This window comes from Callithrix jacchus, chromosome 6 (genome assembly GCF_049354715.1).
Source record: "Callithrix jacchus isolate 240 chromosome 6, calJac240_pri, whole genome shotgun sequence".
In the NCBI taxonomy this organism is placed as follows: domain Eukaryota; kingdom Metazoa; phylum Chordata; class Mammalia; order Primates; family Cebidae; genus Callithrix; species Callithrix jacchus.
The window spans coordinates 117716715-117742616 of NC_133507.1; the positions used below are offsets into that span (position 1 = coordinate 117716715).

Sequence of the window (25902 nt, forward strand, 5' to 3'; positions counted from 1 at the left end):
ATTAATTTTTAAGAAACAGTCAAATAATGAGAAACTCAAATAATTACCTGTACAATAAGAGCATGTCTCCGTAAAACATACTTCTGAGATGCCATATGAATAAAGGTTAGGCCTATACAGAGGCTATAGAGAGGTTCATCAGGGTGAGTGCGAAAGGCTTGCACATACTGTCCTGGAAAATGAGCAGTGGTGTCAGACCATGTGACAAGAACAGAGTTCCTTATTTCTTCACCACTTTTAAGGCTAAACAAACATACTGATTTTAACATATACAAGGTGTATATTCTATCTTAAATATCAACCAGACACCTATTAATTTGAATTTTAAAACAATGTATAAAATATAACATAATTAGAAGTTCCCCATGAATGTATCCTGACCATGAATATTAATATGAATAACTAAATTAACTTTTTCTAGGCACAGTTACACATTTCCATGTAAAGTAATACTTCCAAAATAAACAACTTATCATAATAAATAATCGTCTATTTTATGACCTTAAATCTATTTGGAAAGGAATGGAGGAGATGTGTTTTGGTGAACATTTTTATAAATTCAGTTGATCTGTTTTATAAATTCAAATGTGGTAGATCATGGAGGTGAGAAGAGGAAAGTTTTGTTTTGTTTTTTAGACTATGGTGGTGTTTTCCCAAATGTAGCAACTATTTTGTATCCAATAACAGAATAAGAATTTGGGGTTTTATGAATTACATGTATTCCATATATATAATCATTTCATGTCAAAAGCCTAATCATATGTAGTAGGGGAATTTAAGCAAGTTTTTCTCATAAAGGAATAAGATATATCACATATAGATTAAAACTCTATTCCTTCTGGCTTCTATTCTGGAAGGAATGGCACTACATAATCTCTTAGGCAGCAAAGATGGTAGACTGCCATTTGTCTATCATTTTAACCTTTTGTAAAAGTTGCTATTATAGAAAAATAAATATTTATATTTTCTTAATCTGAAACAATTCCACAAAGCACACACGAAAGAGGAATGTTTAATCATCTGATGTTTGAGGTTACTGGATGAATAACTATAAAACACCAGCCATATACAAAGAATATGAAAGTATTAAATAGCCAAAAACCAGTTTACTCATAATAACTAAATCTGGCAATACCAGCTTTTAGGCAGTAGGACATACATGCCTAATTTTGAGTTTAAATCTTTTAATTTAAAGATTTGGTTAGGTATTTTTCTACTTGTTTGCTTTCTTAACTTTTTTTTTAAAGGAGAGTCTGCATGTAATACTTATTTACTTCTGATTCCTTATTATAGAAATTCATTATTATAAATGATTAATGAAGTTTAATTAGAATTAGTAAGCATCGCATAAATAAATCTTAATACAGACTTATCTCCTAAAGGAATAAACTTTCAGCAAATCTTGAATATGTTTTACATTATAGCAAATTAAAATCAGGTGGCAAAAGCATCCATAATTAATGAAAATCATTTTAAAAATAAATAGGCCTATGCAGGGAGAATTGACCTTTAAAATGAATTATAAGGCCTATCTAAGCCTTTTACAACCAAAGCTTAATAAGAATAAATATTAATATTAGTAATTACCATTTTTGCTATTATATCCACTTACTATATGTGCCAGGCACTGTTTTAAGTTCTCTACATTGATTCAGTTAATTTTCACAATACTCTACAAAGTAGGTCCAATTATTATCTCCATTTTAGAGATAAAAAAATTGAGGCAGGAGGAGGTAGAATAATTTGTCACAGTGGGGCCGCTAATTAACCCAGACAGTTCCACTGCAGAGGCTAGGCTATTCACCACACTATTTATGCTTGACAAAGTCACGTGCCAGGACACTTACCAAGCGCATGCTTAAAACTACCAGATACAAATGCATTGTGTCCGTTTAAGACACATAGGGCATGATTTTCTGGGTTTTTCAGCATCAAACGGAGACAGAAGCGATGATGTCGTACATCTTGGGAGTGCATGGTAACTTGATTGAAAATGTTCCAGAGCTGGGGTTTATTGACATTTTCCATTACCATTATCCTAAAATTGCAGGAAGAAGGTGAAGAGTAAAATAATGTTTAAAAATCTTCCTGATTTCTAAAAATAAAACCCTTCAGTGCTGTCCTACCAGCACTGAAATGTACCATCCTCCAACAAGGAAAAGCAGACAGTTTCAATCTATTTAAAGCAAAACTCTCCTACGCAATGAAAGATTTTTTCCCAGAAAATGCTGCTTAACTTAGTATTTCTACATCTTATTTCTACTTTCAACAGAACTTTTAAACTAAAACAGAAGCAAGTGGCTTAGGTTTCACTTTTTCTCTCCCTGCCCACTATAGCTGCAGTACTGAATAATAACTTGTAATATTTGCCAGGAATTGTTAAAAGGCTTTATATATAACTCCTTTAACCTTCATTATAACCCTAAGAGATTATCGTATTATGATGTCCTTTTGTAAGTGAAGACTGTAGCACTTGAGATTACCTAACTAACCTAAGGTCCCATAGCCAGTAAGTGTCGGGGCTGGGATTCGAACCCAGAAAGTCTGGCCCTAGAGTGAATGATCTCATATACTGCCTCTGAGAATCACCAACGAACTGAATTAAACAGTTTATTCTTTAATAGTAGAGCCAAAAATAAAGTAGCTTCTAAATCAAAGTATATATACTTACTCTATTAAAGAATCTAATTGAAATAAATAACTGGGAAGTCACCTGATATAGTTATATGCCTTTCTGAAATTTTTGTCCAGAATTGCAGCAGACAGACCAAAGTATTCTAGTTCTTTGCGTTTCTGCCTGTCATCGTAAAATGAATAATATTCCAGTGAAGAATCTACAAGCAATTCAGCCTCTTGAAATCGGGATAGGTCACATAAGGAGTATATGGCCTTCAACAGAAGGTTCCACCAGTCATCCTTTGTCAAGACGCTTGTGAGCACAGCAAATATTGCTAAAATGAGACCAATGAAAACCAGTTAGGACACTGTATTTCCAGAAACAGCAGTATTAGAAAAATTCACATCATCAATTTTAAGAGAAGCTTAATAACCATGAGCCTAAATTGTTGCCAGTGCTCTCCTGACAAAGATGAGAAGGGCTAGTTGGTTGCTTACACTCCTTCAATACTACCCCTTTCTACTCTTCTAGTTTAACAATCTCCAATGCCAGGCATTGAATCGGACTTGTTCTCTACAAGTTCCAGCTAATCCCATCTGCATTTCTCCATGCTGGCTAGGATATATCTCCTCCAGGACAGAATAAGTTTACTTTCTATGACTGCAGTCCCATAAAGAAATGGTCACCAACTTTTTTGGCACCAAGGACCAGTTTCATGCAAGGCAATTTTTTCATGGACCAGGGTGAAAAGGATGATTTCAGGATAATTCAAGCACATTGTATTTATCGTGCACTTTATTTCAATTATTATTATGTTGTAACATATAATGAAATAATTGTACAACTCACCAAAGTGTAGAATCAGTGGGAGCCCTGAGCTTATTTTCCTACTACTAGACAGTCCCATTTGGGGATGATGAGAGAGAGTGACAGACCATCAGACATTAGATTCTCATAAAGAGCGTGCAACCTAGATAGATCCCTCGCATGGGCAGCTTATAATAGGTTTGCACTCCTATGAGAATCTAATGCTGCCGCTGACCTGACAGGACAGGGAGCTCAGGTGGTGATGTTCACTTGCCCACCCACTGCTCACCTCCTTCTGTGCGGCCCAGTCCCTAGTAGGCCACAGACTGGTATCAGGGTTGGGGACCCCAGTGATGGAGGGTTACGGATATACAGGCATTCAAATGTTTGCTCAGCAAATGATTTCAAATTCATACTTTGAGAATCAAGTTGTTCTTGATCTTTTTCTGATCTCGATTTTCTCTGCCTTAAAATGTCTCTTTAACAACCTCTTTCTCTTCCTTAGTTCTCTGTAAAAAGCCTCCCTTTTATAGCCCTTAAGAAGTATCAAAAGCCATAAAAAAATTTTACTGTCTTTGATCCAATAATTTTCCTTCTGAGAATCTATCCTAAACAATCAAAATATGAACAAATCTGTATGTATGAAAATGCTACTACATTATTGGTTATAAAAGAAAATTATCAAAAGTGATCATGGGCCAAAAAATAAGAAAATGATTAAATAAATTATGGAATGTAATAACCTTAAATATAATAACTATGAAGAGAACAGAGCAAGATGATAAAATATCTATGAGAAAACAAAGTGAAAATACTAGGGTACAAAGTTTCATGTGACATAAACAGGCTTAGTTCATCCTATCCTGGTACACCAATGTAATGTGATCCTCATCATGATAAAATTTAAAACAACAAAATTTAAGAGCCTAAGAAAAACTAACCATGAACCTCCAATGAGGAATCACTGAATGAAAACAGGCAGATCACATAGAAAGAAAAATATAACATAAGGAAACATGGTTCAAAACACAAGCTGCATAGGTAGAAGCTGTCATCTTTTAAAGATGTATTACTTGAGACTGGGTCACAGCAACTTATTTTCAGAGTTTCTATGACTATTGCTACAGTTGTTAAAAATTATGTAATAGAGAATGGAATATTCTCTAAAGTCTCTGGACAAATAATCTATACTGTTATCGAATCTTCACAAATTTCTTAAAATACATTTTCTTTTTAAAAAAGTAAAATGAAAAGTTTTGTTTTACTTCTTTCACAGATCCAGGCAGATGCTTTCCTTTTTAAGTATTTACATTTTGCCTTTCCTTTTTAACACCAAATGTGTTTATTACCCTTGAGAGATTTAGATTAGGAAATTTCATTTTATTTGAACAGGATATATTTTCAGTTATATTACTGTCCAATGCTACTTCATGAGTCTTTTTCAATTAAGCCACATTTTATATAATATAATGCAAATGAAGTAATTACCTTTTGCATCACAATTTGCTGACTCTTGGTCATTGCTGTCTGATATTTTGTCTCTTGATACTTTAATAAGGTAGAGATGCCTCTCTCCAGATTTGGAACTGGATATCAAACAGACTTGGGCTCGATTCATTGCTACCTGAATTCAAGATGAAAATTTCAGATTTTTTAAATGATAATTTTTTTTGTTTAGAGATAAAGTCTTGCTATGTTGGCTCAGGCTGATTTGAACTCCTAGGCTTAAGCAATCCTCTCACCTCAGTCTCCCAAGTAGCTGGGACCACAGGCATATGCCACCATACCCAGCTCTAAACAATAATTTTCTAAAGAAAACCTATGGGTCACAGGTGTCACAAGTGTAACTGAAAGCTCCCTTAGTAAGAAAAAAAGAAAGCAAATTACTACATTAAAAAACTAAATTAGAATGAACTGACTTTTTTTTTCTTACCAAAGGTATTTTGGGTCACATTCCTCACCTCAGAAGGAAAAAAAGCAATTCACATTAACATTATAACATGTTATACATACACACCCAGAGATACACCCTCAGAGCTACCTCCCTGCAAATAAGCCAGACTCAGAAAGAATATTAGATCTGGAAAATACTTTTGCAAAGTGAGTAATTTTGGCTCATTGTACTGTCTACTGGGCACATATCTGATAGCACTATGGTGCTCGCTTTTCTAAATATGTATTAGGGAAGATTTTCACTTAAGCTATTGTCAAGAACTTTTAGTCATATGCCAATAAACTCTAGCTTTTTTGTTTTTATCTGATTTTCACTTTTAAAGTCTGAGTTTAATATAGTAAAACAATTATAAAGTAGTATAATAATCTATGTTTAAATAAAATAGTAAACATTTAAAAAGTCATCAAGGCTAATATAAAGATCATTACCCACCTTTAAAAGCATAGCTAACATAGTAAGTAAGGTATCCACATAACCATACATTTTTCCTTGTGAAAACAACAGAGTAGAACGATGAAGCAATAACTTCAGTTCCTAAACAAATAAGCACAAGATAATGAGCCTAACAAGATTCCTTTTCCATAAATTATTTTATTTGCATAGAAACATTTTTAAAAACAAAACTTTAAGAACATTGCATTTTTCAGAATTAAGTGCCAGTATTTTAAAAACTATAATTTATAGTAAGTGGCTGAACAGTCTAACATTTAAAATTATTTTTCAAAAACACTGAGTTGAATATACTAAAATAAAATTTTGTACGTAAGCTATAGAGACATCCTTAACTGAGGAGAAAGTTCTAAAATATAATGTACCAAGAAAAACTTCCCTATATGTAACATGGCCCACCTGTTGTGCAGCATTTGCATCCTGTGCTAAAGTATCTGGATCATACATTGGTTCCAGAGCTTCCAGAGCTTTCTCAGGCCGGCCCAGCTGCTGCTGAAGAGTAGAAAGTGAAATCCTTGCATCCAAATGGAGTGGGGCCAGATCAACCACCTTGCCGTAGCTTTCGGCAGCTCGCTCCATATAGCCTAAGGCTTTTAAACATTCTAAGATGATTTTAAAAAAAGGGTTAAGTATGAACTACAGATTTGTAAACTGGCCAAAGTGACCTTTCCATTTGAAAAGAAACATAGCAATATAAAAAATTATAACAAGAAATGAATATGTATTTCTAGTACTCTGAAACATCTATCCCTAATCTCTATTAATCAATCTCTCTAATAAATTTAAATTGCTATATGTAGTAATCAGTGTATACATATAATTTTGGGTTCTGCTTTATTCATAGAGCATTAAACGTTGACTTCATTGGCATTTTGAATGGTTACATAAAAATCTAATTTTTACTCTAATAAATAATACTGCAGTAACATCTTCACATATATAAACCAGAGCACACAATTGGCAGACCAGTGTAACCCACAGGTATGTTTTATTACACCACAATGCTTTTAAAAACCATTAACTCCTATATTTCTTAAAATTAGGATTTTATTAAAATCCAGGGTACCAGAGTCTTTGGAAAATTCTGTATTTGGCACCAGTGGGTGCCCCATTCCCACATGGCACATCAGTCCAAGCAGAGAAACTGCCCTCTAGAAAGGGCTTGTCAGTTCCCACCTCTCCCTAGCATTTTCTCTCCCACTTCATTCATTTGTGTTACATGCCAGGCTCCCGAGTTTTGTGGTACTCAATATAAACTACTTCCTCTCATCCCACTCAATTAGTTCCTGGTATGTTCTCACAAGTGAGGTTACTGGGTCCTATTTCTCAAACTTTACACCCAATCAATCAATACATTCAATCATTTAAACCTGAAAATAAGTCTCTGTAAGCATTTCTTCTTTCCATCCTTTTCACTGCACTGTATCTCCTAAGCATTTTTGCCTCCAGTTGCTATCTCAGATCTCTCCTGACCATCATCTTTAGGTTAAATTTTGATAATAATGGAAGAACATTAATATGAATGGACCATCACAATGACATCACAATTTCTTACATTTATTTTTCACTTTTAAAAACATTTTATTTTGTTATTATGCTACAAGCATTGAATTCCTCTAATTATCCTTATATATATACTGATCCCAAATTTCTTGATGATTTTTAGATGACTCTGAGACTTTACCTTCCATTCATCTCAAGCCACATGGGCTCAAAATGGAAATAGCTTTTAACAGAATCATGATTAAATAGGATTTTTAAAGTGTACACCATTAGTAACAAAGGAGCAGTTTCAATATCACAGCCTTAATTAGGCAATAAAAACTCAAGTAACGTGCTCATGTCTTTAAAATTCAAATCTTACAAATAATGCAACTTTTTATGATGGTATTACATTTGTATTATTATTATTTTTTTTTTTTTTGAGACGGAGTTTCGCTCTTGTTACCCAGGCTGGAGTGCAATGGCACGATCTCGGCTCACTGCAACCTCCGCCTCCTGGGTTCAGGCAATTCTCCTGCCTCAGCCTCCTGAGTAGCTGGGATTACAGGCACGCGCCACTATGCCCAGCTAATTTTTTTTGTATTTTTAGTGAGACAGGGTTTTACAATGTTGACCAGGATGGTCTCAATCTCTTGACCTCGTGATCCACCCGCCTCGGCCTCCCAAAGTGCTGGGATTACAGGCTTGAGCCACCGCGCCCGGCCTACATTTGTGTTCTTATTCATTCATCTAAACGAAAATTGTTATCTTAATCATTAAGTGCTCTTTCCTAGTTCATATCTGTGATGTGAGTGCACCATTACCCTAAAATGCCAATCAGTGCTTCTCTAGTTATAGCAAACTTTCTGTCCTCATGTAATACTTAAGAGCCATTAGAGCTTTCTGCCATCACACAGAATTTGAAACTAAAACTATTCGATTTTTAATGTCTTTCATGTTGATTCAATAATACTTTTTGCTTTCATGTATTTCTTCAAAAGATGTAATCATGTTTCTTAAGCTGTCTTTTCTAGTCTAAATCATTCACTTCAGATTACTGTGTACTTAGGCACAGTGTAATAAATGGCTGATAAAACCCAATTTTGAGCATGTGTGGCTAAAAGAGCATTGAAAAATATATTAATTTTTCCCAAAATAACATATTAAATATAAGTCTGTAAAACCTCTTCGAACGTAGATTTTGCCCCAAGTCTGACAATCCTGTGCTAGAAACCAGAGCCTATGGTTAAGACAAGTTCAAGACAGGCATTTAAGGGACATGTGAGTCCTACTTCACTCTGGTATCATTAAGTAAATCATTCCTCCAAAGCATTAGTGATGGAGAAATCACTCAGTAGCCTAGCAAGACAATTTAAAATACTGACTTTCAAAAACTGCCCTGAAACCAGAAATACTTGCACTTAAAAGTGTTACCTGCATGACGAAGCCAAACTACTGCAAGGTTGTATCTTTCAGAGCAAACAAGAGCACTGAGGAGGGGAAGCGCAGAGTTATATTCACCAACATCCAGAAAAGCTTCAGCAACATCTAGGTATAGGTCTCCCATATCTTCAGGATTCTGTTCTACTAGCGTTGTCAAGAGAGGCTAGACCACAAATAATAGCCCGAAATTAAACATTTGTTACAAACCTGCACATCTATCTGTAGCTTTTCTCCATGCCCCGCACCCCCCATGGAAACGAAGTCTTGCTCTGTCACCCAAGCTGCAGTGCAGTGGCACAATCTTGCTCACTGCAACTTCCAAATAGCTGGGATTACAGATGCGTACCACCAGGCCAGGCTAATTTTTGTATGTTTAGTAGAGACGGGCCAGACTAGTCTTAAACTCCTGGCCTCAAGTGATCTACCCGCCTCAGCCCCCTGGATTCAAGTGATTCTCATGCCTCACCTTCCCAAGTAGCTGGGATTATAGATGCGCACCACCAAGCAGGGGTAATTTTTTATGTTTAGTTGAGATGGGGTCAGTCTCAAACTCCTGGCCTCAAGTGATCTACCTGTCTCAGCCTCCCAAAGTCTACAGCTTTCTTTTTAACCTACCTATCGGTTATCTGAGGCAAGCTGAAAAGGAGCAAGTCTTAACAAAATCTGCTTTATATAGTCATTTTTCTGTATTTTATTTTTAAAAACTTTATTTAAAAATTAAGTTTTTAAATTAAAAAAAAACTTTATTTTTAAAGTTTTTAAAAATAAAAACTTTTAAAATCTTTATTTTTAAAAACTCATACCCATTAAACACATTTGTGGATCTGTTCAGAGGCAGGCATTGCAAGAACTAAGACACAGCTGATCTGTTTTGCTCTTCCTCTAACCAACACCCTGTGACTCAGGGCTTCTGTGTTTTTGGAAAGCTGTTTCCTTAGATATCCTCAAGGTTTACTTCCTCACTTCCTTCAGGTCATTATTCAAATGTCACTTTTTTTTTTTTTTTTGAAACAGGGTCTGCAGTCTCTACCTCCTGGGTTCAAGCAATCCTCCCACCACAACCTCCAAAGTAGCTGGCACTACAGGTGTGCACCACCACACCCAGCTAAATTTTTTGTATTTTCTGTAGACATAGGGTTTCACCGTGTTGCCCAGGCTGGACCTGAATGCCTGAGCTCAAGAGATCTGCCTGCCTAAGTCTCCTAAATGCTGGGATTATAAGTGTATGCTGTGGCACACAGCCAAATGTCACCTGATCCCCTATTGAAAACTGCAACTTTCCCCTGCTCCCAATATTCCTTATTTTCTTCCTTGATTTTTTTCCCAGAACACTTAATCACCAGACAATGTCCTGTATGTTATACATTTATTTTATTCATTATCTAATCCCATTAAAACAAAAAAGACATCCTGACTCATGAGGGTACAGATATGTATTACTCAATGTCTTAGTCTAAGGTCCACAAAGTAGATAAGTATTTTTTTTTAACAACAGTATACTTGGTCCAAAGTCAGCAAATAAGAATTGCTGTCAGAATTACTACCAATGATTTAACTGTCTAAGGACAATCTCAAATTCTGATCTTTATATTGTTATTTTAAAAGAAAAATAAATTACTATAAGCCCAATTCCAAAACAATTTTAGTTTTTATAAGATATTCCTACAAAATTATTTAATGCTTATTGTTACCTCCCTAATTATTAAGAAATGTGAAATTTATAATTTCTTGACATCTAAAGAAAACAGATGGTGTATGTGATCTGAAGTCTCAAGTGCAGATCTTGTTACATACATTAAGTGGTTCAAGGATATTGAGATGTACAAGGCAGACCATCAGCTTCACTGTGATATCTATTGGCACGCCATCAGGTATAGTGCAGGTAACATTCTCAGGAGCTGGGGAATAGACAGACAAGAAGCAGTTCCTATATGCAAACTTAAGATGTGTATTTTCTATGTAAGATCTCATTTATTTCATTCAGAGCAAATGATTCCACAGTCAATTCTTAGTGTGGCCAATTCCATTAATAAGTTCTTATATCTCTTTCAGTCTGTCCTTTGGCAGCAAGTATGCCTCCTATTCCATTTCTAATACCTTACGTACTTATCCAAAACATACTCTCACATCCTCTACTAAACTACAGAGAACTAAAATGACAAAAACAATGAGGATGTATGAAACTTCTCTTTTTTTTTTCTTGAATTGAAAGGTCTCCTCTCTCTCTCTCTCTTTTTTTTTTTTTTTTTGAGAGTCTTGTTCTGTCGCCCAGGCTGGAGTACGATGTTGTGATCTCAGCTCACTGTAACCTCCACCTCCCAGGTTCAAGCAATTCTCTGTCTCAGCCTCCCAAGTAGCTAAGATCACAGGCACCCACCACCATGCCCGGCTAATTTTTGTATTTTTAGTAGAAACAGCGTTTCACCATATTGGCCAAGCTGGTCTTGAACTGCTGACCTCGTGATCCACTCGCCTCAGCCTCCCAAAGTGCTGGGATTACAGGCATGAGCCACTGCACCCAACCGAAAAGTCTCTTTTTAGTGTTCACTAGAAACAGGCTAATAAAAGGATAAAATAATACTGTGTTGTTTTCTAAAACCTAAGTTTTCTAAAAATTACAGCAAAATAATTTTTAAAGCCCTAGGAAATTAAAGGAATTTTTATCCATATTTAAAGTATTTTACAAAGTCTAATAAGTTTACATGTTATATGCAAATAATACACTATTTTATATATTTAAGTATCCAAGGATTTTGGTATAAGGGGTTTCCTGGAGCCAATCTCTCATGAACACTGAGGGGAGACTATATTGCCTAAAATTACCAAGTTATAGAAGGATTTGGACAAGTTTAATTAAGAGACTGTTTTTATCACTGAGCTCTGAGACAATAACTGATATTAGAAATCCAGTTGAGATATTCAGTCTGCTCAACAAGAGAGCAGAATGTACCTACCACATAAATTTACTCACACTAAGCCCTAAAGGCTATATCCACAGCATATTTCTTCTGTAGACAGTAGCGGTCTGAGTGAGGACTAAACACAATGCAGTAATTTTAATGAGCCTTTGACTTTACTAAAACAGGATTCTATCTTTATCATGTATGGGTTCTATATTCCAACTCCATCGCTTTGATTTTCTTTCTAAAATGCTGTTTGCTAACAGTCTGAATGTTGGTGTCTCACCAAAATTCCTGTGTTGAAACCTAACCCCCATGGTGAAGTTATTAAGGGGTGGGTCTTTGGGAGGTGATTAGGTGGATGGGATTTGTGCCCTCATAAAAAAGGTGTCTTGTTTGTTAACTTTTGCCATGTAAGGACACAGCAAGAAGGCACCATCTATAAGAAAAAGGCCCTCACCAGACACCAAATCTGCTGATGCCTTGGACTTCCGAATCTCCAAAACTGTGAGCAATAAATTTCTGTTGTTCATAAATTACCTAGTCTCAGGTCTTTTGTTATAGAAGTCCAAACAGACTAAGTCCAATAAAATATATATATGTGTTTTAACTTTCACCAAGAAAGGTAAGTTATAGTATATGAAATACTTTAAATCTCAGCATAGGTCTTAAAGATACAGTATGTACAGATGTGTAAGTCAGAAACCTTGCTTTCATATCAAATCACAAAGTAAAAGACAACCTTTGTTGAATACAAGATTATGCCTAAAATCAAGTGATTCTGGAAAGCTGAAATTTTGTTGCAGGCAGATGCAAACAAACAAACAAACAAAAAATAGTCACAATCTCAGTATGAGACAAGGCAAAATTCAGACCGACTACATTTAGAAAGGTAAGAAGGTCACTTTATAATGCTACAGGGCAGTGCTACTCAAACTATAATCTGGGGCCTGTGCAGGTCCACAAACTTACCAGTTCAATCAGGTAAGTATGGAGATTGAGAGTATTTAGATACTTTAATGGCAATTTGATAATGCCAAGGAAGGTAATATTTATAGCCCCTACAGCTTACATATTATTAACTAACATTTAACAACACTATCTTTTAAAAAGCTTGTCTTTGTGTCACTGATACTATATTCTCCTGAATTCTCATCAGGTCTTTCACATTTAGAAGAATTTAAAAATGTGACCATCAATAGGCAATACATAATCTACCAATAAATGGTCTCATTTTTAAAAATGCATACTAGAAACTACCCTTGCTCACTTTGGATTTGTTTTAATCTCCCAGTCTTTTGGACATATCTTTTTCTTTAAAGTTATTTCATCAATTCTAAGCTGCCAGATTTAAGAAACACCACTATTTTGCATACTAAAAAATAAAAAAGCCACTACTTAAACTCTAACCTGTTGTTGATTTACATTAATATGTTCTAGGAAGAGAGGGAGGGAAGAAGGGAGGATAAAATATATTAAACAACAAAATGATTACATATACAATTAAAACTTGAACAGAACAGCAATAATTTTAACACAATTAAGAAGAAAAATCTTAATCAGAAATTCACACCACCCTGATCACTCAACAGTCCCAACCATAGCCCATGATCTGGTCCTGCTCATCCAAGCAGTGCTCCCACACCCTGTGACTAAGTCTGGATCTCACTCCCCATGGTGCCTGCTTAAATGGGCCTTTATAAACATCTTCTGATCCTTCTATACTGCCCTACTCTATTTTTCTATAACATCAACTCTGCTACAGAAATTATCACACAACTCTTAAACTGGATACACTTCATTTGAACACCTCTTCCACCTCCACTTCCTTGAGAGAAGCAAATGTTACACTCATCTGAGTATTCTCCACACACCCAGCAGTCCCTTACAAGAAACTTATTGAACTGGGTTTCCCTTCCTCAACAACTTTCCACTTCAATATTTATCTGTCCCGTATCTCACCTTGGGCTTACTCTCTATGAATTAGCACAGGTTGGCTTGTATAAGTGAATTACTACTCACCATTAGGATGGATCATATTTTAAATAACAGTTTTTGTTTCTGAATAATTATGCCTTAGCCCAAAGGATTACAAAATGACAGAATTTTTAGTCATCAGGACAGGCCACGGAGGGAGTTGTTCTGAAGCACGCAGGACTTCACTTGCCCCTTCCGCAGAGTCCATCAAAATCCTCAGAGGGTAGTGGTTGAAGGTACCATACAGGAATTCTCTTAAAAGAGCATTGTTATATACTCTGCTCATAAAGATCAATTTTGCTGCAACTTTATATAGGGTCTTGAATGTTAGTATTTTTACAGAATAGGTTAATAAATATGGCACAAAGAGACTCTGCAAGCCACACTTAGGTATGACTTTCTAACCAGATTACTAATTATACATTTGAGTTTTCAAACAGTGCAGGGTAATCTCATTAGTTTCTACTTTTTATGTGAATGCTTAAGCTTAAGGTAGAATTTTTTAATTGAGAGCATTTTAGGTCCTATTTGAAAAGTAAATTGCTTTAGCGCTAAAGGTTTTTGATAAACTTCAGTAATTTGTTTTTTTCCCTATAAAAATGAAAAAGATTGTCAATGAAAAATGCCATGTTCAAATGGACATACTAAAAAATAAAAAGGACTCAAAACAAATTTTTTTAAAGATTACTTATAAGTCAATACTCACAAGATATGAAATCTCTGAGAAAAAAATCCTTCTTGGGAAAACTTATGAGAACATTAACTATCAACTCACCACAGTATGAAATAAATTTTCACTGTAAAACACCACCTTATAACCAAGAGAGGATTATATACACTTTCCTAAGCAGAGGAAACTACAACCTTTATTCTCTTCTGAGGTGCCTTCTTCTGAAGTGCCTTCTTCTGAAGTTTTTTTTTCCAGCACAATTCCAGAAAAATCTGTAATTACCTAAAACAATGGGGAAGAAGAAAGGAAATAATAAAATAGTTATGTATGAAAAACCTTTTCATAATGCAAAGATTTGTACAGTCAATTCAAATAATCCCTAATATAAAGATAGGCTATAAAAAGAAAAAGTAAGTCTTTTAAAAATGAGAAACCCTTGATCTTGGGCTTCCGAAATAATAAAAAAAGTAAAAAAAAAAGAGAGAAACCTTGTGACCCATTAACATTTTAATATCCTATTAACTAATGCAAACTAAATATATATAGCTCTTCTATAGCAAACCAACCTACTTTGCCCCGACCAGTTTAAGAACTAAATCACAGGCCAGGCATGGTGGCTCATGCCTGTAATCCTAGCACTTTGGGAGGCCAAGGTGGGTGGATCACCTGAGGTCAAGAGTTCAAGACCAGTCTGGCCATCATGGTGAAACCCTATCTTTTTAAAAAAAAAAAATATATATATATATATTTTTTTATACTATTAAAAAAAAAAAAGAAAAGAAAAGAACTAAATCACATCAATTCATCTGACTGTTGAGTCCTGCTACCCTGAAGTACACACATACTTGGCACCTGTGATAATGGCAATATTTTTTTATTATGTAACTGTACTTCTTATTTCATACTGAATTGCTACAGAATCTAGAAATCACTTGTTTAATATAGACTTTAATATATACATAATATATAACAAAAATGAATAACTACCAATTTTTACGAATTTCTAGAACACAGAAACACATTCAAAACCTAACAGAGAAACACATAAGCATTCCTACCTCCAAAGCTTTGTCATACTGTTTGTTTGAAATATATAGTTCAGCTGCTATGTTAACATCTTCCATGGAGACTAGGCCTTGGTGTTTTGAGAAAGCTTCATCAATTATGTTAATAGCAGAAGTAACATCATTGGCTTCATAGTAACTCCTAAAAAAAAAGTAAGTGGCAAAATAGATGAATGTTTACTTAATTCCAATTATAAAACTCATTGCTTAACAATGAACGGTGATTTTCATTTTCTTAGAATTTGAGAGAAATATATATTTTCTTAAAATCATAATCAGAACTGATCCAGAAAAAATGTGCAATGTCACTAAAAGTGTCATAATTTCAAGCATCTCACTTTCCAAAAACTACCTCCTATCATTCCAGCTCATTCCCTCTGTAATCCAATACCAAACTCTTCTACCTCAACAGATACACAAAGCATAGGTCCTACCACTTTTTCACCATCGCCTGCACCCTTTCTGTACTTACTTTCTTCCTTCTCCATGTGGCCCAACATTATAATTACTCCTTTGCACATATCCTCAGTTCTCTTACCCTGCTGCTCTTCCTTGATTAAAATCACTCAATAAAATCCGAAGCCTGGTTAAAATCCAACTATATCTGCTCTTCACTACCACCTGCCCAGCTGACCATGTCAACTGGTCTCACTCTAAATTAATGACCAGTACCCTCAAGCAAGTCTGTGGTACTGATGAGCAGTATTACTAGTTACCTATTTCAGTACTTCTCAAACTTGAATGTGCATATGGATCAACTGACTATCTTGTAAAAACACGTATTCAGATCTAGTAGAGCTGGGGCAGGCCTGAGATCCTGCATTTCTGACAAGCTTCCAGGTGATGCATATACTGCCAGTCTGTGGGGCAGTCCTAGACAACTGCCAGTCCTAGACAACTACTTGACATCTTCTATCTTCAAACCTCCAGCAGTCTCCCAGTCCTCACTCTCAGCTGATACCTTGCTTGATATTTTACCAAGAAAAGAGAATCAAATCAGAACATCCCACATATATCCAGCTCATCTATCTTCTTACCGGTATCTTTGGCCATATCATCTGCCTTCTCCTTTATCAAAGATAAATGATTGTATACATGAAAATAACCTCGAGTTTGATCCCATTCCCTATAATCTACTTAAGGATATTGCTCAGGCAACCGTCCCTTCCCTCACAAATCTTCAATGTGTTACTCAATTTTTGATTACTCCCATCTAAATAAATTGTAATTTTTCTCAACTTAAAATTCTCCCATCCCTACAACCCATTCCTCTGCTTGCCTTGCAAATTCCCCCAAAGTTGTCCTTCCCCCATACCATCTCCAGTGCCTCTCCTCCCATTCTCTTTTTAACCTAATCCAATCAACTTTTCCTCTCCCCGCTCAGTCAGTATTTCCAATCAACTTGTTGCTAAATCTGTCAGTTCTCAGTGCTCATTTTACATGATCTATCTGTAGTACCTCACACAGATGATCATCCCTCATCCTTGAAGTGCTTTCTTCAATTAAATTCTAGAACATCATGTTGTTCTCTGTTTTCTCCTACTTTACTGGCCGTTTCCTTTTAGTCTCCCTGCTGTTTCTTCTTCCTGAAGAAGTGTTTCTTCTTCTAAACATTGAAGTGTCTCCCTCTATACCCTTTCCACCTCCCCAACCCACCCTTCATATTCAATACATCAGAAATTCTTGAGAGCTCAGCCTTCAAAACACATACATAATCTGATTACTTCGTACCAGCTTCTGATGCTTCCATCCTGGTCCACGTTACCATTTTCCTTTCTGTGTATCACTACAGTAATTTCCTAACTGGTCTCCATGCTTCTGCCCTTCCACTGTTCAATCCATTCTCAAAAGAGCAGCCAGAATTGATGCATTTAAAATTTAAGTCAGAGCATGTCACTTTTCCACTCAAAACCCTCCAGTGACTTCAAAATTCATTCAGAATAAAAGCCAAAGCCCTTACAATAGCCCAAAAGGGCTAAATGATCTATTCCTCTGATACCTCTCTGCACTGCTCCCTTAATTCTTCAGCGTCCCTAAATAAACTTTGCACATGCCATTTCCTTTTTTTTTGGAGAAAAGGAAAGAAAAAGGAGTAAGAGAGAGGAAGAAAGAGGAAGAAAAAGAGAGAGAGAGAATGGAAATCTTGCTTTATTCTAAAAAATGGGTATTAATAATGGCCAATCAATATTTCATTTAAGCCTATGAGTACGTGTGATGTGGTATTGACAAGAATGTATATTTTGTGTATTTAAAGTGGAGAGCTCTATAAATATTTTTTACTTGTTCTGGATCTGAGTTCAAGTGCTGGATATCCTTATTAATTTTCTGTCTCATTGAGTCTAAGTCTCTATGTATCTGGGTGTTAGGATCATTAGCTCTTATTGTTGCATTGATCCTTTTACCACTATATCTTTGTTGCTTTAAAATCTATTTTATCAGATGCGAGAATTGCAACTCCTGCTTTTTATTTATTTATTTTTGCTCTCCATTTGGTTGGTAAATCTTTCTCCATCCCTTTGTTTTGAGTCTTTGTGTATCCTTGCATGTGAAATGGGTCTGGATGTAGCATACCGTTGGGTTTTGGCTGTGTCTTTTGATTGGGGGGATTTAGTCGATTTAAATTTAGGATTACTGCCATTTGATGTTAACTGGCTGTTTTATCCATTCATTTATGGATAAATTCTTCTTTATGTGGATGCTCTTTACTTTTTGGTATATTTTTAGAAAGGCTAATACTGGTTGTTTCTTTCTATGTGTAATGCTTCTTTCAGAAGCTCCTGTAAAGCAGGCCTGGTGGTAATAAAATCTCTGAGTACTTGCTTGTTCATAAAAGATTTTATTTTTCCTTCAGTTGTGAAGCTTAGTTTGGCTGGATATGAAATTCTGGGCTGAAAGTTCTGTTCTTTAAGGATGTTGAATATTGGCCCCCACTCTCTTCTGGCTTGTAGAGTTTCTGCTGAGAGATCTGCTGTAAGTCTGATAGGCTTCCCTTTGTGGGTAACCTGACCTTTCTCTCTGGCTGCCCTTAGTATTTTCTCCTTCGTTTCAACCCTGGTGAATCTAATGATTATGTGCCTTGGGGTTGCTCTTCTTGAGGAATATCTTTGTGGTGTTTTCTGTATTACCTGGGGTTGAATATTGTCCTACTTTGCTAGGTTAGGAAAATTTTCCTGAATAATGTCCTGAAGAATATTTTCCAGCTTGGATTCATTCTCTCCATTGCATTCAGGTACACCTATCAAATGTAAATTAGGTCTTTTCACATAGTCCCACATTTCTTGGAGACTTTGCTCATTCCTTTTTATCCTTTTTTCTCTAATCTTGTCTTTTCATTTTATTTCATTAAGTTGGTCTTCGACCTCTGATATCTTTTCTTCTGCTTGATCAATTCGAGTGTTTAAACCTGTGCATACTTCTCGGCGGTCCCGTATTGTATTCTTCAGTTCCATTTATTCACTTATATTCCTCTCTAAATTGTCTATTCTCATTAGGATTTCGTCAAACCTTTTTTCAAAGTTCTTAGTTTCTTTACATTGGGCTACAACATGTTCTTTTAACTCACAGAAGTTTCTTATTATCCATCTTCTGAAGCCTGATTCTGTTAATGGGATGCACTCGTTCTCCATCAAGCCTTGTTCCCTTGTTGATGAGGAACTGTGATCCTCTTTAGAGGGAGAGGCATTCTGATTTTGAGTATTCTCAGCCTTTTTACGCTGGTTTCTTCCCATCATTGTAAATGTATCCACCTGTCATCTTTGTAATTACCAACTTTCAAATTAGGTCTCTGAGTGGACGTCCAAGTTGTTAATTCCCAGGGCCGAAATATGAGCAACCCACTGTGACGGCCAAAACAGCGGCATTAAGACTGATGGTGCTTTTCTGCCCGGGAATCTCCAGTCTGGCTTCCTTCTTGAGTCCGTAATAGGCGACTCTGGCTTCCTGGAGCTCCAAACGTCAGTCAGGAGGGGAGCCAGTCCTGTTTACTCTGCACCAAGAGCTGCCGTGCCAAGGTGCCGGCAAAACCGCTGCGCCGGCCACAAGAGTCATGCTGGTGACCTGTGGGGCTCCTCCACTGGGAATCTTCTGCTCCGTGAGCAACAATAATTTGTCTGAAAGTGTGGCGTCCTCTCATTCTCTACGCTTTCACTGGGAGCTGCAATCCCAAGATGTTAGCGATCAGCCATCTTGGATCGTTCTCTTGCCATTTCCTTTACTTGTGACACTCTTCCCTGAATATCTGTTCTCGTACCTACTTCAGTTCACCTTTAGTCAGTATGACCATACCACAGAGAATTAAGTCCGTCTCTAATCATTGTCTTAAAAATAACACCGCCCATATCTCAAATCTCTATTCCTTTTTCATGCTTTATTTTTCTTCATATCACTTTATCAATAGCTGATGTACTACACATTTAGCTATTTATTTACTGCCTATTGCCCTCACTAAGCTTTACAAGAGCAGGGGATTTTAAAAAGTTGTTAAATAGTGGATATCCTGGTTTCCTGTATAGTATCTAGTGCCAAATATATATTCAATAATATTTCTGGAGGGAAAGTAGGGACTGAAGGGAAAGCCTAAACAGAAGTTGCAGTGATAGAATTCTGTGTAGGAAAGACGTTAGTGGCAGTGGCAGACTGACAATCATTAATCATACATAATACTCAAAAAAGTATTATATATAATAGAAGTGGAAAACCAATTTACTATATAGGCCACCTAACATTTCACAAAGTCAAAGCCTATTGGTCTAACCACTGTGACAGCTCTAGATTTAACAGCAAATAACCTGGGTAGACCCTCAGTGCTCATGGTATTCCATCACGGATCAACTTAGGGTTGCCTTACCTCAATAAATTTCCTAGAAATGCTTTCTAGTAGTCCTATGTAACCCATCCCTGGGAGGGTAAGGGACAGTTTCACAGCTAAGCATCATCGTGATAAAGGCCATGGAATTAATAGGGTTAACTCTAATGTACCCTGATCGAGATGGTTACTCCTAGACCAAAATATAATATGATACCTCTAGAATAAAAGCATATCACAAGGTACCACTCAGCAAAACTGTTTCCTACTTTGTTTTGCTGTGCAGCATACCAGAGAAGTAAATGCAGTAGGGTATATTTTATAATAAAATATATACCATCATCGATAATGTGCCAACTGTAAAAGAAAATTTTTATAGTCTTAAAATATTATGTACTGGCTCAAGATAAAATAATAAAAGACTCCAGATCATTAACATTTTATTGGCACATATGCAATAAAAAATTATTTTTTTAATTATTGCAAATATACACAATTTCAACTAAGTTTGAAAACCTGAGAACCTACTCATCTTTTTAGGACATGTCCCATTTTTAAACCTCTGAGCACTTGAAATGTAATCTTATATACACAATTTTCTAAGCAATATCACAACTGACTTGGAAAAGAGAAGTAATGAAAATTAGGTACAATCTAAACATACAGGGCTAGGCATGCTGGCTCACACCTGTAATCCTAGCACTTTGGGAGGCCAAAGCAGAAGAAATGCTGGTTAGAAGTTGAAGACCAGCTTGAGCAACACAGCAGGACCTTGTCTCTACAAAAAAATTTAAAAATTAGCCAGGTGTGGTGGCATGCACCTGTAGTCCCAGCTACTCAAGAGGCTCGGTAAGAGGATCACTTGAGCTCAGAAGTTCAAGGCTGCAGTGAACTATAAACATGCCATTATACTCAGCCTGGGTGACAGAGCAAGACCCTGTCTCAAAAAACAAAACAATAAAATACATAAGGCAAAACACTTCTCAAACTTCAATGAAAAGTACTTTCTATTTCAAATATATGCTTTGATTTGCAAAACAAGATTAAAGGGGTAACTAGATAGATTTCACTCCAAACTTACTTTGCCATATCTCTAGCCAGCTGCATAAAACGTTCGCCATCAGATGGAGACAACAGGTTTAAAATGCGCCTATAACCATCCATGGCCATTTTATGATCACCCATCTGTTCATAAAGGCTTGATCGCTCCCACAGATAACGGACATTAGTAGGTTCATATTTAAGAGCTAAAAAGAAAGAGGTACAAATTATTTATCACAAAAAGGAGTGCATGGTATCTGGGTGTGATCTATCATCTCAGAAAATTTAATAAGCAAAACAATTCATCAATGGAACAAAGGCAGTTATTCTGAATAAATCTATCTTCACAGGAACTCTTGACTAGGTTTGATGTAAGACCAAATAGAATCTGAATCTCAATAGTAATCTTCTTAATGTGGTCAATCTAGTCAGATGTTAATCCACAAGGAACAGCTTAAAAACACTGATCTTGGTGGGAAACTGAAGGTACTATTCATCTACCAACTTTTGTGTTGTATTATCTCACAACATTAAAAAAGTTCCTGATAAACATGAGAACAGAGGAACCCCAAATACTTACCTCTAGAATAAGAGACAATAGAAACAAATTTATTTCAGCCAGTATCACACCCCAGAGTAGCAAATGCAATTATCAAAAAACCTATTATGTCACATCTTGTCAAAGTGAAAAAAAATTTTTTTAATTACCTTTCGTGTAGCAAAAAATAGCCTGCTTAATATTGTCTTGTTCCAGAGACATTTCTGCCAGTCTAACCCATTCTTCTGTGTCACTGGGATTTAAATGTGCAGCAATCAACTCAAACTGCAATGATTTTTCCATGTCACCTTGGTCCTCATATATCATGGCAAGAGTAGAGAATGGCTCATAAGCCAGAGGAGCTATAACGAATTAAAAAAATAAATTCCATTGGCTGAGAGAAGAGGCTTGAGTTGATGTCAATCCCCTGGTTCAAATTGTGTCTTTTTTTAAATACCTAAATTCTTCAAATCACTCTAGCAAAATTATACAAACTGTTTAAGGCAAGTTAACATAAATGCTAGTTATATCTGCTTTATTTTCACACATTTTTAGCATTTTTAAAGCATTGCTTTCTCTAAACAAGGTATAATTTCATGAAAAATCCTAATCTCTACCACATCTTCCTCATGAAAATCCCCCTTTGCTCAGGATAAACATGGTTCAGTATCAGCAAGTTCATCCCAATAAACGCCAGTCACATCAGTAGGGCTGAATCTTCATGATTTCGCTCCCACACCAAGAAGTATGGTATGAATGAATAGATGATACCTAAGCAGCAGCTAAACGGATATCAAAATGACTGGCTAGTCTACATTTCTGAAATACTGTTTCTGAAACAAAATTCAAAGATTATGAGGTATTAAAGATTTTTGTCAAAAACAATTATAAACTAAAATAAAGGAAAAGATAATATTGGAAAGTAGGAACCAAATGAAACATACTAAAGGAAAAAGTCTGTTTAATCTTAAGCAGTAGCCTCAAATTCCCTAATGAAAATCCAGGAAATTATAATAAGACTTCTAAAAGAACCCTAGTCCACCCAAAAAGAAATGCCAAATTATTGAAAAGATAAAAGTTCACTGTATTACAGCTACCCAAACCACTCTGCAGGGCATAATTTGGCAAAGTATCAAGGAAACAAAATAATAAATATAAGTAATTAGTTAAAAAAAAACACCAAAGATATCATTCAATATGCCCAAGATGCACCGTTTAATTGACAGATAAGATGACAAGTTTAAACTTTTAGCAAAAAATAGAGTAACATAATCTAGTACTGCAAGAGCTAGAAAACGAAAGGAAAAAAGAAAGCTCAAGTGGCTTTAATATAATGTATTTGCCATATTTAAAAAACACTGACAACTCAAAAGTCTAAACCCCTCAACTGAAACATTAAAAACCAACAAAAACAAAAAAGGTAACTGTGAAAATTCAACAAATATTAATCTCATTGAATCATACTCTGAGATTTTCATTTTCTTGTGAAAAATGGCAAGTACCATTACCACAATTACCCTTAAGCTGAACATATTCTACAAATGTTACTGTGAAGTGTTCCTCCATTTGTTTTAAGTCAGACTCTTAAACTGCTATTATCAAAAGAGTTCCCATAGAAAACACCTTGTCTTATGATTTCCATGCACATCAATATCGCCTCTTCACGTTCTCCTCGAGCAAAACGAATGTTGGCTTCACCCATGAGACCTCTCAGAGCTCTGGGAAGTTTACTCCGAGGCCTCTTCTCCTATATAAAAGAAAAATGACAGATTAAAATATAGTGAAGTCTTAGATTTCAATTCCAACCTAAAACTGAAATTTTCCTTTAAACATTTTCAGTTTTTTGAAACTCGGAACTAAATGACTGCAATTTTAATTGACTCTTTAAAGTTTCTATCGCAGGAAAAAGTCTAAAACTGGCCATACGTGGTGACTCACTCTTGTAATCCCAGCAGTTTGGGAGGCTGAGGCAGGTGGATCACTTGAAGCCAGGAGTTCAAGACCAACCTGGCCAACATGGTGAAACCCTGTCTCTACTGAAAATACAAAAAATTAGCCAGGAATCGTGGTGCATGCCCACAATCCTGGCTACTGAGGAGGCTGAGGCATGTGATTCACTTGAACCTGGGACGCAGAGGTTACAGTGAGCCAAGATCACACCACTGCACTCCAGCCTGGGTGACAGATCAAGACTGTCTCATTAAAAAAAAAAAAAAAGTCTAAAACACAATTGCAGGGAAAAGAAAGTGGTTAGGAGTTACTAAATTACTAATTAGAATAAGAAATGTAGAGCTGGATGCTACAAAATGGATTTATATGCCAGGATTATGATGTAATCTACTGAAGATCCCCCTTCTTTCAAATTTATCTACTCAGAATGAACTTGTTTAAAAAAGTATCAAATTATAGTATGGACATGGACTTTTTTTTTTTGAGACAGGGTCTCACTCTGTTGCCCAGGCTGCAGTGCAGTGGATCTCAGCTCACTGCAGCCTCTACTTCCTGGGCTCAAGCATCCTCCCACTTCAGCCTTCAGAGTAGCTAGGACCACAAGAGTACATTACCAAACCTGGATAATTTTTTAAAAAAAATTTGTAGAGACAGAACCTCAAACTCCTGGGCTCAAGCAATTCTGCCTCAGCCTCCCAAACTACTGCAATTACAGGCATGAGATACTGTGCTTTGCCAGTATGGACCTTTTAATAGCAAAACCAAAGTCATTTTGACATATGCAATAATTAAGGTTTTGTCTGTGTGTGTGTGTATGTGTGTTAGATCCTACCTTTCTGGCATTTTTTTTTTTTAAATAAATGGCCCAACTGGTTTAAATGAGCCATTTTGCTTTGACTTTATTTTTATTTATTTATTTATTTATTGCACTTATTTTTTTGAGACGGAGTCTCATTCTGACACCTAGGTTGAAGTGCTGCAGCCTTGACTTCTCCAGGCTCATGTGATCCTCCTTCCTCAGCCTCCCAAGCAGCTGGGACTATAGGCACACCACCACACCCAGCTATAATTAAGATTTTACATAAAAATTATCTAACAGGAAACATAATAAACAAGTAACAATAGTTGTATCATAGAATTTCCTTTCACACAGTTTGAATAGTTTCCCAGATTTCTTTTTCAGTTACTATGTCACTTTCTTCATTGTTTATAAATACCAAAGTAGCAATTTACTTTCATCATTTTCTTGGTTTCACGATTGAGAACCATCTCCAATACAAATACATCTCCAGCAGTAGGTTGCTCAGATGTTTCTTCCTCCTCCTCCTCCTCTTCTTCTTCTTCCTCCTCATCATCTTCATTCTCTCCAAGCATGGAAGCAAAGACCTTGTGAACTGACTTACTCACTCCATCTGAAGTTTCTCCTGAGAAAAAAGACATTGATGTTGGGGGGGAAAACGCTGTAGAATTCTCAGTGAAAAACAAATACTTCCTGTGTATAAATTTTTACCCCAATAACACCAAATTTCAAAGTAGAAAACAGTAAATGAACCTCCTCAAAAAACAAACCAAAGAAGAAAGTTATCACAAAGTCATGTATTTTATTCCGTTGGAATAGCTGACTCATCCTTTAGGCTGCATCCAGATTTATAGGCAATATTAACTGAAATATCAGCAGCACATATAATAATAGGAAAAAAAACAGAAAAATTATTAAGACATAGACCTAAGAACTAAACAAGCCTGGTAGTACAGAACCCTAGTGGTATAGCATAGTGGTTAAAAGTGAGGGCTCTAGGGCCAAGCTGTCTGGTTCCAGACTTAATCTATCACTAGCTGTATAACCTCAGAAAATTACTGAAGCACCTCTATACCTGTTTCTTTTTGCAAAAAGGGTTAATAATTTATAAGGCTACTTTGAGGACAAAATGAATAGGAGTGTGTGTGTATGTGTATACACTTAGGATGCCTAGCATATAGTAAAAACCTATTGAATGCTATTATCAGTATTAAAATAGCTTTATTATTTCTGGACTAAAATAACATGACAATAGTTCATTTGTGTCTTAGGATACCACCATAGGATAATATAATGATTTTTGAATGTCAATAATGATGACTTTGAATGATCAAGAAAAAGTTAAGTTCAGAAACCAATTTTCTGTTAAAACAGAGACATTGCTATTGTTTGAATATCTGTTCCCT

At 35.9% G+C, this 25902-nt stretch overlaps 1 protein-coding gene across 2 annotated transcripts in view; it reads right to left on the reverse strand.

Annotated features, from left to right (window-relative positions):
* Positions 1-25902, reverse strand: part of GTF3C3 (general transcription factor IIIC subunit 3) — a 51770-nt gene that overhangs the window by 14034 nt on the left and 11834 nt on the right. For both annotated transcript variants that reach the window (XM_002749586.5, XM_035305200.3), the window contains exons 3-16: positions 24931-25121; positions 23371-23494; positions 21918-22109; positions 21250-21415; positions 15359-15506; positions 14495-14582; positions 10548-10651; positions 8745-8916; positions 6228-6430; positions 5811-5912; positions 4913-5048; positions 2714-2951; positions 1848-2038; positions 48-172 (exon numbers count right to left, since the gene is read on the reverse strand). In XM_002749586.5, the coding sequence (XP_002749632.1) occupies positions 48-172; positions 1848-2038; positions 2714-2951; positions 4913-5048; positions 5811-5912; positions 6228-6430; positions 8745-8916; positions 10548-10651; positions 14495-14582; positions 15359-15506; positions 21250-21415; positions 21918-22109; positions 23371-23494; positions 24931-25121 (2180 nt within the window). The remainder of the gene's footprint in view (positions 1-47; positions 173-1847; positions 2039-2713; positions 2952-4912; positions 5049-5810; positions 5913-6227; positions 6431-8744; positions 8917-10547; positions 10652-14494; positions 14583-15358; positions 15507-21249; positions 21416-21917; positions 22110-23370; positions 23495-24930; positions 25122-25902) is intronic.